At 38.2% G+C, this 13,980-nt stretch overlaps 1 protein-coding gene across 4 annotated transcripts in view; it reads left to right on the top strand.

Annotated features, from left to right (window-relative positions):
- ADCYAP1R1 (ADCYAP receptor type I) overlaps positions 1 to 13,980 on the top strand; it is a 143,755-nt gene that overhangs the window by 47,471 nt on the left and 82,304 nt on the right. For all 4 annotated transcript variants that reach the window (XR_014317056.1, XM_082755141.1, XM_082755139.1 and 1 more), the window contains exon 3: positions 9,792 to 9,897. Coding sequence is in view for 3 of the 4 variants with exons in the window: in XM_082755141.1 (XP_082611267.1) it covers positions 9,792 to 9,897 (106 nt within the window). In the remaining variant the exon portion in view is untranslated. The remainder of the gene's footprint in view (positions 1 to 9,791; positions 9,898 to 13,980) is intronic.

Here is a 13,980-nt window from a genome sequence, read left to right as displayed (position 1 = left end):
AATGGGGATGTGATTCATCAGTACAATGTCTACACCTTCACAAGTCACTTTGGGCTTGTTTTTGTTATTAGCAAGAAACAAGCATTGATGCTGCAAGTCTCTTTCTGTACCACGTTTTACCTAGATAATTTAAGTGACAAATATTGACCAACACTGAGTGTCCAAACCATTAACTGGCTGTGAGAGGAGCTTCTTCTGATACTTCTCAATAGCATGGTATCAATGTAGTCCTAAATAAGGAGTTAAGGCACTGATTATTTAGGCAGATAATCCTAAGGACAGTCACCTGTCACTAGTCCTCAGGACTAATCACCAGATTAGATCACCTAATAAAAGTAGCATTAGTCACATATTCTCTGTGGTATAAACCCAGGCTGAAGGATTATAATGGTTATAACGTTATGCAGGCAAATTTTGGAATTTTCTATCCTGTGGAATACTCAATGTGCGTTGTTTCAATGTCCTTTGTCATCTTCATCCAGCAGGAATATGTGAATATGCTCATATATCTAGTCTCTCTCTCTCTCTTTTTTTTTTTTTTTTTTTTTTCCTCCCACAGAGTAAATTTCATCTCCTTTTAAAACTTTGATTCCAAAATACTGAACTATTTCATATTGACATCTTTAAGCAGAACAAAAACATTTCTTATTCCTGAACTGGATTACTTGAATTGCACCTCAATACCTCAACATTTCATACGTTTTTTATTTGTATCAATGACAAATGACTGTGAATGTAACTGACACATAGGAAAGTATAGGTACGTCACACTCTTTACAGTCATAAGCTGGGACAACAGAGGAACAATGCAGCTTGTGAACCATGGATCTGCCAGAAATATCTTTATAGTCACTGCTATATTTTCCTCCTACACAGTGCCAATAGCCCAAGAACAACGAAAGCCCCAACTTTATGTTTCCTCCTCATCTGCTTTTAAGAATCTCTTAAGCAAAGTCATTCTCTGAAAAATGGTAATTTGTTTTTGGTGGTACTTCTCCTTCTGTGTACAGTCTCACTGATCATCCTTAGGAAGTTTTCCTATAATATTTCTTTTCCTTTCTAATCCCCTTCACTCAGCTCCACATTGGCTCATCTCAAGGTGTTGATGCTCTGCCACACCATTCACTCTGTTTCTTCACTTCCTTCATGAATAAAAACTTTATTCCCCTCTTTGAGATTTTACAGTGAAGTAGTGGTGAAACTCTCCAGACACGGGAATGAGAAAGAACGGTTTGTTGAAAAAGCTAGCCTAGACGAGATCTTTTGTACAAGGTTTTGATTCCATGTGGGATCTGAGGGTTTTTTGTTGGTGGTTTTTCCCCTCACTTTGGCACAATATCTGAACCAATGGCTCTTAGTACTGAAAGGAGGAGGGAAATTGAGAATAATCTTGAGTACTTCCATTACCACTGCTGTAAAAAGCTCTTTGCCTCTGTTCTTCAGTATTCTCCCCAGTCCCAGAGCCCCTTTGGGGAATATCAGACTGAAAGCTGTAGCACGACACACTTGCTGGAACTGCCTGTGGGGAGGACTGAAAGGGAGGAATGCGTGTGATAGTTGAGGGCAAATAGCTTTAATTTAATTAGTGGATTAATTAAAGCTTTCTCCCCTGAGTAGGCTATATGTGTGTGTGTGGAGAAAGTGTTTCTGCAGCCTCCTGTAGCTGTTCACCATGCATTTCTGTTCCAAGTGTGACTCAGATGGGGTTTCTATTGAACTTGCTGGGAGCCTGCACAAAACAAATTTCCTGTCTAAGATCTTTTCTCTTTGGGGTTTTGTTTAAAAGTAATGAAGTATAAATGGGCAAATAATAACAAGTAATAACAAAAACCTGCCTTGTAAATGAATGTGGCATCCGGCAGCATGACAAATACAGAAATCCTAAAAGGTTCTCTGTTCTCAGTGTCCCCTCAGTGAGAGGAGTCTTACGTTAGCACAAATTCCCTCTGCCCTCACTTAGTGAAACTCATCAAGAGATTTTTCAGTGTAACAACCCATTCAATTACTTGATACCTTTGTCTCCTCACACTTTACAATGATCCTAGGAAATCAGATTAAGGCCAACAGTGTCCTGGGCTGTATTAATAAGACAACAGCCAGCAGATCTAGGGCCATGGTTATCACCCTTTACTTGTTAGACCACATCTAGCATGTTAGGTCCAGTTTTAGGCTCCTCAATATAAAAAAGGTGTTAAGCAACTGAAGCAAAGCCATCAAGATTGCCTATAAGTAGAGGATGAGGAAAATAGCCTTGTGTAGCTGGTGGAAGGAGAGGCTTTTGGGATAACCTAGTAGCAGCCTTACAATAACTATGAGGAGGTCATCAAGAAGATGGACCCAGGTTCTTTGTCATGGTGCATGTCATGAGGACAACAGACTATGGACTAGACATAAATTGAAACAAGGGAGGTTCTGACTGAATTTAGAGAGATATTTTTTTATCCTGAGGACAGTTGAAGTTGCACAGAGAAGCTGTGCAGCAGTCTACGTTCTTGCAGGTTTCGAAGACCCAGCTGGGAAAAAAAAAAAAAAAAAAAAAAAAAAAAGAGAGAGAGAGAGAGAAACCTGTCCGGACCCTACTGCTGACCCTGCTTCGAGCACAAAGTTGAACTGAAGATTTCTGGAGGTCCCTTCTAACCTGAATTATCCTGTGATTCAATGATTCTATCTGAGAGGTGTGTGTCATAGATAGTTAACATGTATGTTAAATTACAGTTGCAGCCACCAGAGACAAGGATACATAGGTAAACACAAATGTATATTAATGACCGTTATATTAATGATGTTTAATTATATTAAACACTAAATCTGTAGATCAAAGAAAAAGGTTAAGACTATCTTTTATACACTCTATTTTTCAATTGCTCTTATATCCGATGCACCCTTCCAGGGCTACTTTAAACAAGGAACAGTGCTATATTACCAGTGCTCTCTGATGAGTGACAAAGAGGTGTGCCTTTCTCAAAAATCCTCTGGAGGTAATATACAAGGGAAACAAGCCTTTCTGTCCATTGCTATTTCTCTCAGAAAAGGCTATTCCAAATAAGTTGCAGCATGATCGTCAGGGACATTTTAGGGATCACAGGGAAACAATGTAGACCTCTCTCTATTCAGAGTTCAGGTGGGAATTTTTCATACTTTAAAACAGACCAGACTAAGAAGATGAGGCTGTGGAAGACTAAGTTAACAGAGCAAACCTAGGAGTTGGACAAGCAAAATCTTTGTCACCTAATGTTCACCCCATTGGATCAGCAGTTCCCCAGGTGAGAAGAGTGTTGTGTCCCAGACTGGTCAGAGATTCTTTTTCAGTTCCCCCATTGCAGATGTCCAACTGAATTTGAGCATTATACCCCAAATTTCTGTAAATATAACTCCTAATTTCTCAGTTAGTGAATCAGTGTATTAAAAAAAAGTAGATCCTACACCCCAACATCCATTCCAGCCATTTCTCCTTACTAATCAGTCTGAACTGTCATGCTGAATGTGCACAAAATATGTCTACACAGAACTGAAGCAAACTGACAACAGAACCCCAAGGAAAAAATATTTATCATTTATCATCATTTATTCTCCTTTGTTAAACATGAATTCCACCAATTTACATATGCATTATTTGCCTGAAACCCCCATTCAGTGATCTTCTGCTTGCTGACACAGGCACTTCTGGATGCTTTGCTAAAGCTTGGATCTACACTGGGTTGTTCTGTTTCCAGCAGCTTTGCTATGTTTTAGGACTGCAATGTTGCAGGCTGCGCCAATTGGTGATGATCTCTGCAAGTCCTGCACCACCGATGGCCTGCAGAGAGGCCTCTCCACTCACTTTCACCTGGCACTGAAAACTCAAGGAGGGGTGAGAAACTTTCATGAAGGCTCAGTCAGATTTGGAAAGGGCTAGAGCCTGATTTGAACACTAAATCACATTGTTCTTGAATATTTTTGAAGACAAGTGGGAATTTCAGTGTTGGCATAAGACTGTCAGCTTTTCAGGGCTAGGATGACCTATGAGGAATGAAAGAAGAAGACATCAAGCATGTGTCATTGGGAGATGCATTTTTAGAATTTTTAACTTTGGAAATTTGGAAATTTGGAACTGTCAGAGAAATCCAGTTTACATAATACAATAACAATCAGAAAAAATTATCAAACCTTTAGCTTCACTTCAAACACATTTTCTCTACCAGGATTTTTAAATGCTATTCCAATGAGTGGTTCTTTCCCTTCAGTGCAAAGTTTTAAGAAACATAAATTGATATTGCTTGCTGTTAGATAGCAAGAGATAAGATAAAGGTATGCTTTGGTTTAACTCAAGATGTCTTTTCCTGTGGAAGACATCGACTATATTGATAAAGCATGCTGAAAGACAATGTTTTTGAACACATTTCCAGGATATAAAGATGGTTAGAGTAAACTCTAAAACACATTTTCCCCATGTTGCATAACACATCTTTTGTCCAGACTTACCACTTCAGAAGGTATCCACTGAGTGAAGGGAGCTGTTGATTATGCTGCAGCTATTTTCTAATCTGCAGTGAGACCTACATCTCTCCAGGAGCTGTCAGTGTTAGAAGGTAAAAATATCTTAAATTCATATAAGCCAGTCTGAGAGAGATCAATGCCCTGTTTTGGCAGCGTGCACTATACTATTGGACTTGTTTTGTTGTTTTTTGTTTGTGTTGTTTATTTAGTTTTTTGGTAGGTTGATTGGTTTTGAGGAGTAACGATTAAATCTGGTGATGTTTTCATTGAAAAGTCAGCTTTTTTGTGTAATGTTTGCAAATTAATATATCATTTTTTGAGCTAACTTTTTAAAACTGAAAGTCACAATACTATTAGCAACAAGTGCAATTCAGTGTGAAGCTAGTGATCTTATAAACCCAGTAGATTAAACTCCTCTCTCGTATTACTTTAGAACAAACGCTTAGACAAGTGAATTACCTCTACTTAGCCTTCTCCTTATCACTGTGTCTGATATGACACATCCTGAATGTTGTAGAAATATTCTCAATCACTTTACAAATAAAAGGTCAGGACTTTACAGGCAGAATATGAAAAATCACAAGAAGAACAGTAAATGGTCTTCTTTTTGCCAGAGGAATTGCCCTGTTCTTTATCACATCTTTATTATGACTTCAAAGTGCCTTGCCTGATCCCGGAGTTTCTCAAGAACACAGGATTTTTCTCGCTTCTTTAGCTCCAATGAGTTAACTTGTGGAGAGAAAATATGTTTTAAAGCAATAATGAGTAAAGTGACCAGAACTTTAAGTATTTTTGAATGACTATAGGTAGTCAAAGACAGCTCAGGATTCTTGAACAGACCCTTCCTTACTGCTTGCCCACAGGATGATCCAAATTATTTTGGATAACTCTGGGACCTCTTTCAATACCCACATTTTATGTATTTTTATTTTTTTTTCCAAATCCTTTCAGCAATCCATATAACCTCTGCTATGCACAAACCTTTATAAGTGACCATGAATGTGTCACAAAGATTATGTTGCCTTTCATAGAGAAAGTCCTCTTTTATCTCTAAGAAGTATATGCACTTGATATAACCAAGGAAATGAGTCAGGTGCCAAAATGTAAAAGTCTTTTGACATTAGATACGCCCTACAGGGTCCAAAATATCCTAACAAAAGGCAAACATAATGGCCAATGCAAGCAGAAGCAACTGGAGGTCAAGCAATATATCCTAAGGCATATCAAATGGTCTTGGCATCTGTGCTTAGGTTTCTGACTTGCTCTCTTTGGGTATAGCTGCATGTCAAGCAGTGTCATATACATACATTTTGATATACAGTGTCAGGACAGGTAACTAAGAGTGGTGCTCAGTTTCAGTTTATAACCACTGTTCCTCAGTACAAGTGGTTAGGAAGCATCTTCTTAATGCGGTCTAGTGCTGTTCTTTCAGAGGTGTCTACTAGCAGCCCTGCTTCATGCTCTTTGGACATATTTTCAGGACTGTTGTCTCCCAAGTTAGTTGCGCACTTACTGGACATGAGGGTCTGGGGAGCAATGTCAGTGGGGGACCCACCAGCCACAGGGGAACTTGTACTGTGTGCCTGGAGCACCTCCTGCCCCCCTGCTGCCCTCACCTTGGGGGCTTCAGGGCTGCTTCCCTCACATTTCTCACCCCTCTCTCACAGCTGCTGTTGCACATCAGTTTTTTGGGGGCCTTTCCCAGAGGCCCAAACAGTGTCACTCATGGCTCGGCTCTGGCAAGCAGCAGGTCCCTTTTACAGACAGCTGGGGTTGGCTCTGATGCATTAATGCATCAGATACACCAGAAGACATCTGATGCTGGCTCTGGCTTCTGCCATGGGGAAGCTGCTGGGCTCTACTCACAGAGGCCATACCTACAGCTCCCACTCTGACCAAAATCTTGCCACATAAGCCCAATATGTTTAGCTAGATACTTTTGTCTCTTTGCGGTTTTGCACAATTGAACAGATACTGATTAGGTTTACTGCTTTAAAGCTTTCATCTGAATATGTTTTTCAGAGCTTTATTATTTGGTGTTTATAAATTCAGGGCTCCTGTACTTTGGGATTGACTATCTTTTTGTTTATTATGCCTTATCTATAGAAATGTATGCCTTTTCAAAATTGGTTTGAGTTGATCTCCTTCACTTCACTGAGAGTGGTAAATTAAAAAAAAAAAAAAAAAAAAAAAGTTAATTTTGTGTACTTTCCACCTATTTTCTAGATTTGTCCAGTATGTGTCAAAATATTCTTTTACTGCACGTATTACTGATATCTTCTGGGAAACAGAAACCAGACTGCCTACAATGAATTCAGGAAATTGCAAATGTCCTTGAGGCAAAAGAAGCAAAATCAGGAGTCCATGAAGTTCAAGCTCACACTTCTATGTGAACTGTCTCTGCTGTTCAGTTGTTAAAGACAGACTTGACAGATTAAAGGCATAAACTCTGCCAGTACATAGTGGAGACTCATGAAACATATGGATCCTTTCAGGAAAACATGATAACCTTAAAACATCTCTGCCTTCAACAAATAAATGTTTTGTTATAAGCAATCCAAACATGGTTTTATTTTCTCTGAAAAGGCACTGCTAATTAGCAGAGATGACAGGCAGCTTCCATTCTTTCTTCTGTCACTGAGGTTACCGATTCCTCTTGTTCTTTGTTTTCTGTCTCAGTTTCCTTGTTCTCTGGGAAAAAAAAAAAAAAAAAAATGAAGTCTGTTGATGAAGAGTGCTATAAAGATAGTTATTGGAGGCCATAGCAAAGTGTTCTGCCAATAGGGAAAGCTTAAGGAAAGCTACGGGTACAGGTGAAGCATGTTGGTCTAGTGCTCTCCCTGTGTCCAGCAGTCTGCATCTCCAGTATATCCTGAGTCAGACTTACTCAAATACAATTCACTAAATTTAGTCAATTTAGTCAGATACATCTTACTAAATATGCTGTCAGCAAGGAAAACAATGAAACCTGAGCTGTTCACCTTACACTCTCTTTGTTGCCATTAAAGACCTGGCTTTGGTTTACTCTCAGTACAGAAGATGCCAAAAATAGGAAGGCTAAATCACACTCTTCTGTCCTTTGGCTATAGATTTAATCTAAAGATACTTGTCAAAGGTCTTTAGTTACTGCCATCAGAAGTTGGGCATGGTGGGTTTCTTAATGTTTAGTGTACTTTGATGTATTTTGCATACTTACATACATACATATATATGTTTTGAACTCCTGTAAACAGTTAACATCCACAATGTGAAGCTTCAAAGAATTCTGCAGATTAACAATAAATGTGCGAAGAAACATTTCCTATTGTTTATTTGTATCCCACTTCTGTAGATTTAGCAATTATAAAATGACAGATTTTCTAATCCGTACATGCCTAACTGTATAGAAACCGTAACATTTCTGTACTGAGGCAGACCCTGAACACTCCTTTCAGACCTGCGCAGAGTGAACTACTGCTAGCAACAGAAGCTTGATTTGTTTTGATTTTTTTTTTATATATTTTATTTATTTTATACTTTTTTTTTTTTTTTTGGAGATTCTAAGAATCTTTGTTGGCCAAAGCAATTTCCCTATCTTTGGCAAGGTTAGAGGATTATGTAGAAAAGCCATACATTCTTGGGAGATCCCAGAGATCTGTGACAGTATGTCTTTTCCAGGCCCTTGAGAGCCCTTAGAAGAGAACATAATTTCTTTTGAAGATAAACAACTCTAATATGGTTATGCTTGGTTTATCCCATGGGAAAACTGCTTAAATTTATTACTAGGACTTTGGGGAGCATTAGCTTTGGTGTAGCGTTAGCTGTTCCCAAATGGTGAGTAAAGCTCTACACTGGCGATTCATTAAGAAATCCTCTATCTTTGAAACAGGGGTGGTGGCTTGTAATTGTTATGTCAAAAGTGTGCAGATGGGTCCCTGCCTCCTAGCATACACAAATGCACAACATAAGCATAACCAAACTAGGATTATGCATGCCTTGGGAAGTGCTGTAAGTATTGTGTATTGTGTGTGCATAGTCTATTTGATGCATCACTGACCCAAAGTGTTCACACCATTCTGTTCCCTCTGTTGGGATATGAGAGAAATAAAGTTGAACCATGTGAATGGGGTTCCAAAAATAAATTGAAGCAGATTGAATTCAAGTATTGTTTTCCCTGTTTGCTTGTTCCTACTTATCAGGTAAGAGAAAACAGACCACTTGGCAGGCACACTCTACTTCCTCAGTAATTCTTTATCAACTAGGGTGAAGAAAATGGTATGGGGAATATGAAAAAACAAAATTGCTTACATGGGTTGACCTATCCCATCTTCAACTAGTGCACAGATTTTTATGGGTCTTTCCAGTGAGTTTGATTTGAACCTTAGCAGTGCCCCTGTAAAATGGTCTAATGAAACCTGAGATTGTATTTTGCTTGGATTGATATTCTCTGGTTACTTTGTGCAGCAGGAATGAAATCTTATATTGATTTCTGGGAATGGGTCCCATTTTCAGTTTGTTGCAGCTTTGGAATTGCCTACATTCCATTGGTCACAGTGTTTCTCTTACACATTTCCTTCCTTCCTTCCTTCCTTCCTTCCTTCCTTCCTTCCTTCCTTCCTTCCTTCTCTCCTTCCTTCCTTCCTTCCTTTCTTCCTTTCTCTCTCTCTCTCTCTTTATTTTTCTTCACTTTTTTTTTTTTTTTTTTTTTTTTTTTAAGTAAGTTTTGGATCAAATCATCTCAGTTGAATTGGCATTGCATTCTCTTTTGGCAAGAAAACTGCCTTGTATTCACTGGGAAGAAAAGACGGAAGCATTAAGGAATGGACAGGGTGAAAGGCTGAGAGAAAGAACTTTTAATTTAGCTTAGAGTCCTGAATGAGGTTAATAGATTGTGTGAGACTCACATGGAAGTGGTGGAAGATCAAACAGAATCTTAATTGATTTCTGATTCTGCTTTATATTATTTCATTATTTAGAGGTACCTTCTCTTCTGCCTTTTTAGAGAAAGAAAACCAAAAGTAAACCAAAAAGTAAACCAAAACCAAAGTAAACCAAACATATTAGAAATTACACTTTGACAGGTGGAGTAAAATTAAAAACAACAACAACAACGAAATAATTCCATGGTTTGACCTTAAGCTTTCTGAAAATAAAACAAAACAAACAAGCAAAACACGAAGTTAGTTGCAGCTTCCTCTTATTTTCCAAGGATGTTTTAATTACTTTTTTTTCTTTTTGTAAGGTGACATCAAAGCTTACTGATGTTTCTTCATAAACCCTCCAGATATTTTAAGATTGTAATTGTTCTTTCTCCACATTTTTTCCTCCCATTTCAGGTTACAGCAACACATTCCAACTGCATTATTAAAAAGGAGCAAGAAACCTGTCTGGAGAAGATACGGAGGGCAGCTGCCCTGAACCCTCTTAATGACTCTTCTCCAGGTGAGTTTTAGCTTGGGATATGCCACGTGAACTGATTGTGTCTAAATCCTTTCTGTTATGCCTGTAGGGGATTCCAGCAGTGTCAATGCAAACATCTTACTAAAAAGCAACGGGGACATACCGTGCCAGTTGCCAGTTATTACGAGACATCATGAATTTGCTTCTATACATTAGGCAATGTAGTGACATATCTACAAAATGAATCAAAACACACACCGAAACAGCAACAACAGTGTACCTGGAAAGGAAATATCTTGATAGGGTTTATGACTTCTGCTCGTATAGGTGGCAACATCAGCTGTTGGGGACTGGACATAAGGCTTAAGTGCCTCAGTGGTCTGTTTTGTAACAGCAATTGCTCTTTTCTCTTCATCATCTCAGTAATAATTTGTGCCTCTCTAACATGATCTGAAGACCTTTACAGGGATTAACATTTTTGATGACTATAATCTTGATCAAGAATATTTATGTTCTTGTTGAGATAAGAAACTGAGGCAGCAAGCAAAGAATAAATTAATAGTTTAATATCCTGTCTCATTTCCCACTGACTGCAGCAGGAGCTGCTGATGGCCAGCACCAATGAAAGAAGGACAAAGAATGACAAAGAAAATAATTGGAAATCAGAGTCTATATTCTGAGTCATGTCCAAACTGCTTCTACTGTGACTTGAATTGGTAAGACTGAAGAGAACTGCAGATAAAACACAGTGTGTGTGTAATAAAAGAGGGGAAATTTATTTCCCTTTTTATTCACCACATATTTTAGCTCGGAAGCAAGAGAGGGCAGGGTGCAGATATCTGTGTTACCACAGATATCTGTGTCACCACTGTTCCTCTGCAGCAAGCCATTTTAGCTGGTAGGAATATTTCCATCAGTGTCCTGATATTCAGCTCAGATGTAAACTCAGTTTTGTTCTGATTCCCAGCTTTGGGCAAATGTTCTGTGTGTTTTGTCAAAATTGAGAAAAAGATATAGTTAAGGTGTGTTCATTTTAGCCCCATGGTTGTATTTTTGAGTCCCTCTTTGTCCATTACAGAAGATTTCACAATTATTCTTCAGGCCAGAAGTGACATAAGCAAAGACAAAAGGGAAAAAAAAGTTTATTCCCCAAAAGAATGATGTCAGAAGCTGGCCATGATCCTTACTTTTAATGATTATGCAATTACTATTATTTGGATTCAATAATTTACAGATTTTCCAAGTTGAAAAATGACCATTTCAGCAGCTACCATGTTCTTTCACTCAGATCCAGAATAACCTTTGCTTTTTGGTACTTGAGGGCTATTCAGATCAAACTCTTCCCTCCTGCCTGTTTCAGATTCATAGAGCACAGTTCAGAGATAGAGGAGGTCCAGAGCCATTGGAAAGCCTTTTGCATATTTGTGTGAGGAAAAAGTATCACCCACACAGGCAGGCAGAGATTGAATCTTTTCAAACACTATCTCAGCAAAACAAGTAGCACTCTTTATTATGTTCCCCCAATATTTTTTGGTTTTAAAAACTGTAAACTTTTTTTTTTTTTCCCAGGCTTATTCTGTTTAGACCTGTTAGGGCATATGTCAAGTGAAGAGGGACTCTTCACTCAATCCTTCACATTTGCTCTTCTTTCTTGAATAATACATGAATATGTGAACAGGCAATGCCTCCACAACGTGAAGAACTGCTGCATGCACAAGAGTGATATTGCTCATCCTCAATTTGACACATGTGGAGCACAGGTTCCTTCAGATGTCTAGGATACCTGGTAAATTTGCTGGGGGTGGAGAATGCAACTGTTCTTCCAGAAACTTAGTTGTATATGAAGGTTTTGAATGTCTCTTACACTGAAATGCATGTAATACTTGTTCATCTATGTCTCCGACAGCAGCCAACAGTGGATGACTTCAGAGAATACTTCCACAACATATTTTTCCCTTTTACAGATATCTTTAGCTTCCTACCCTACTGTCTTAGTGTTTAACAAGCTGCAGATGTTTTGATTTCATGAATTTGCCTGAACACATCTAAATTAAAACAATCCTTTTGTTGTTCACCACATCCTGTGTCAATGAATTCCACCATATACAAGGCTTTAGGTAAAGAAGCCACCTTTCCTCTGAGATGGTTATTTTCCATTAAAGAATTATGTTTTTTGTTTGTTTGTTTGTTTGTTTGTTTTTTCTTGCTTAAAAGACAATTATTTCAAAAAATCATCTTTATTGCCTTTTCCCCCTACCATTTCTAGTTCTTGTAGATATATTTTAAATATATTTCATTTCACTTCTTGTGCTGGACCTATAACATTCCGCTCTATCTCCTTTACAACCTCATTTCAGACTCACCTTTTATTAAATGACACTTATTTCAAGCCAGATCCTGCCACCTAATTCCCAACAAGCCATTAGGATGGGACATCAGCAGAGCTCAACTGCCTTCTTCCTATTTGCTCAAAGGCGTTGGGTTTGGAACTAGATGATCTTTAAGGTCCTCTCCAACCCAAGCCATTCTATTCTATATACTACTTACATACTACTCACTCTGTTTTGAAAGGCACCTTGATGGTGACTGCTAAGAATAGGTGTTCTAATAAGGAATAATCTACCTGACATGAATTCACTCACTGAAACACTTGGGAAGCACCTGCTTACTCCCAAAGCTCTTTTGCTGCCAGTCTTTTAGTGGAATAGAACACTACTCACCATGATTGAACATGTCTTGTTAAATTACCAAGCATTTTTTGGAGAAGTTTGATGGACAGGTAACAACCGACCGTAAAGTAAGCAGCCATATTTGCAGTGTGTTCGTTTCTCTCACTTTTAACCTGCTGCAGACAAACAATTTTTCACCCGGGAGAAGTGAAAACGGCCCGTTTTTTTTTTTTTGTTATTCATCTGTAAGAATAGGACTTACTAATAACTTACTAAAGACTTACTTAATACTAATAAAACTTACTAATAAGACTCACTAAAGACTTGCTAATCCTTACTAAGGCACTGGAAAACGTTAGCTCGTTTCTCTTCGAAGAAAGAAAAAACAAGAAATAACTCAGAAAAAAAGTTGAAAGAAGGAAAAAATCCTTCCTAGCTAGTAAATACAATTCTGTTTATTCAAGAGCAAAAAGGAGCATAAAAGTACCTCTTTTGACTTTTTTTTTTTTTTTTTTATGTATATATACAAATTTACATAAAACAATTTCATACAAAAGTTTTCTGATGATTTATTCCTTTTCATAGGGGCTTCAGGGTACAAAATGAGATTGTGAATTTTTGGAGAGTCTGCAGAGGCTCAGCCACATGCTCAAGTTACTGTGGTTTATAAAAATAATAATAATAATAATTTAAAAAAATCTTTGAAATCAGCTAAACTACAGAAACCTCTGGAAGAAAGATAGCTCCATATTCTTCTGTTGCAGGTGACACAAAGTCAAATGATTACATATAAAACTTGAATCTGGGACACAAACAGGTTTTGTAAACTGTATTTCTACAATACCTAGATGAATGATGTTACAGAACCTATTGTGCCCAAAGAATACTCCACATCACATTCATTCCATAAATCCTACTACATGGTGTAAAAACTAATGATAGTAATAGTAGGTTCTCTGGTCCTGTTCTTCTGAGGCCTGGTCTTCTGTACTGATATTTCTCCTAGCTAAAAGTAGTGCATGGAAGGCAATGCACTTTGAAGTTAAAAGCAGAAAACCATATTATGGATTCCTACATTTTGCAACAATAACTTACTTCTCCTTCCTTTGCTTTGCCCCCTTGCTGTGTTCAGCATCTGTGAATACAGACATAAACTAAGAGGTTCCCCAGAGCTCCTCTGGGTGAGGTCCAATAGGAGCACAATTTTGATGTTGCAACTGTAACCATAGGCCTTGAAAAGCAAAGCTGGCACTCTATTATGGAAAGCAGCCAGCCCTAAACTATCAGGGCTCTGATGTTTTCCCTCCCACTCTGCCTCTCAGGCCCAGATGTTATGCTCATTACTGTTTTATCCTTCACAGTAGTTTTCCCTCCCTCTGCTGCTGTGCTCTGCCTATAATGCTTCAGAAACAATGATTGCATTGAGATTTTCTGTTAGTTTTTCTGTGAGTTTTAT

The sequence above is a fragment of the Aythya marila genome (genome assembly GCF_965140915.1).
Source record: "Aythya marila genome assembly, chromosome: 2".
Lineage (NCBI taxonomy): Eukaryota > Metazoa > Chordata > Aves > Anseriformes > Anatidae > Aythya > Aythya marila.
Note: the sequence above shows the minus strand (reverse complement) of the source record. Positions and strands in the feature narration are given on the sequence as shown.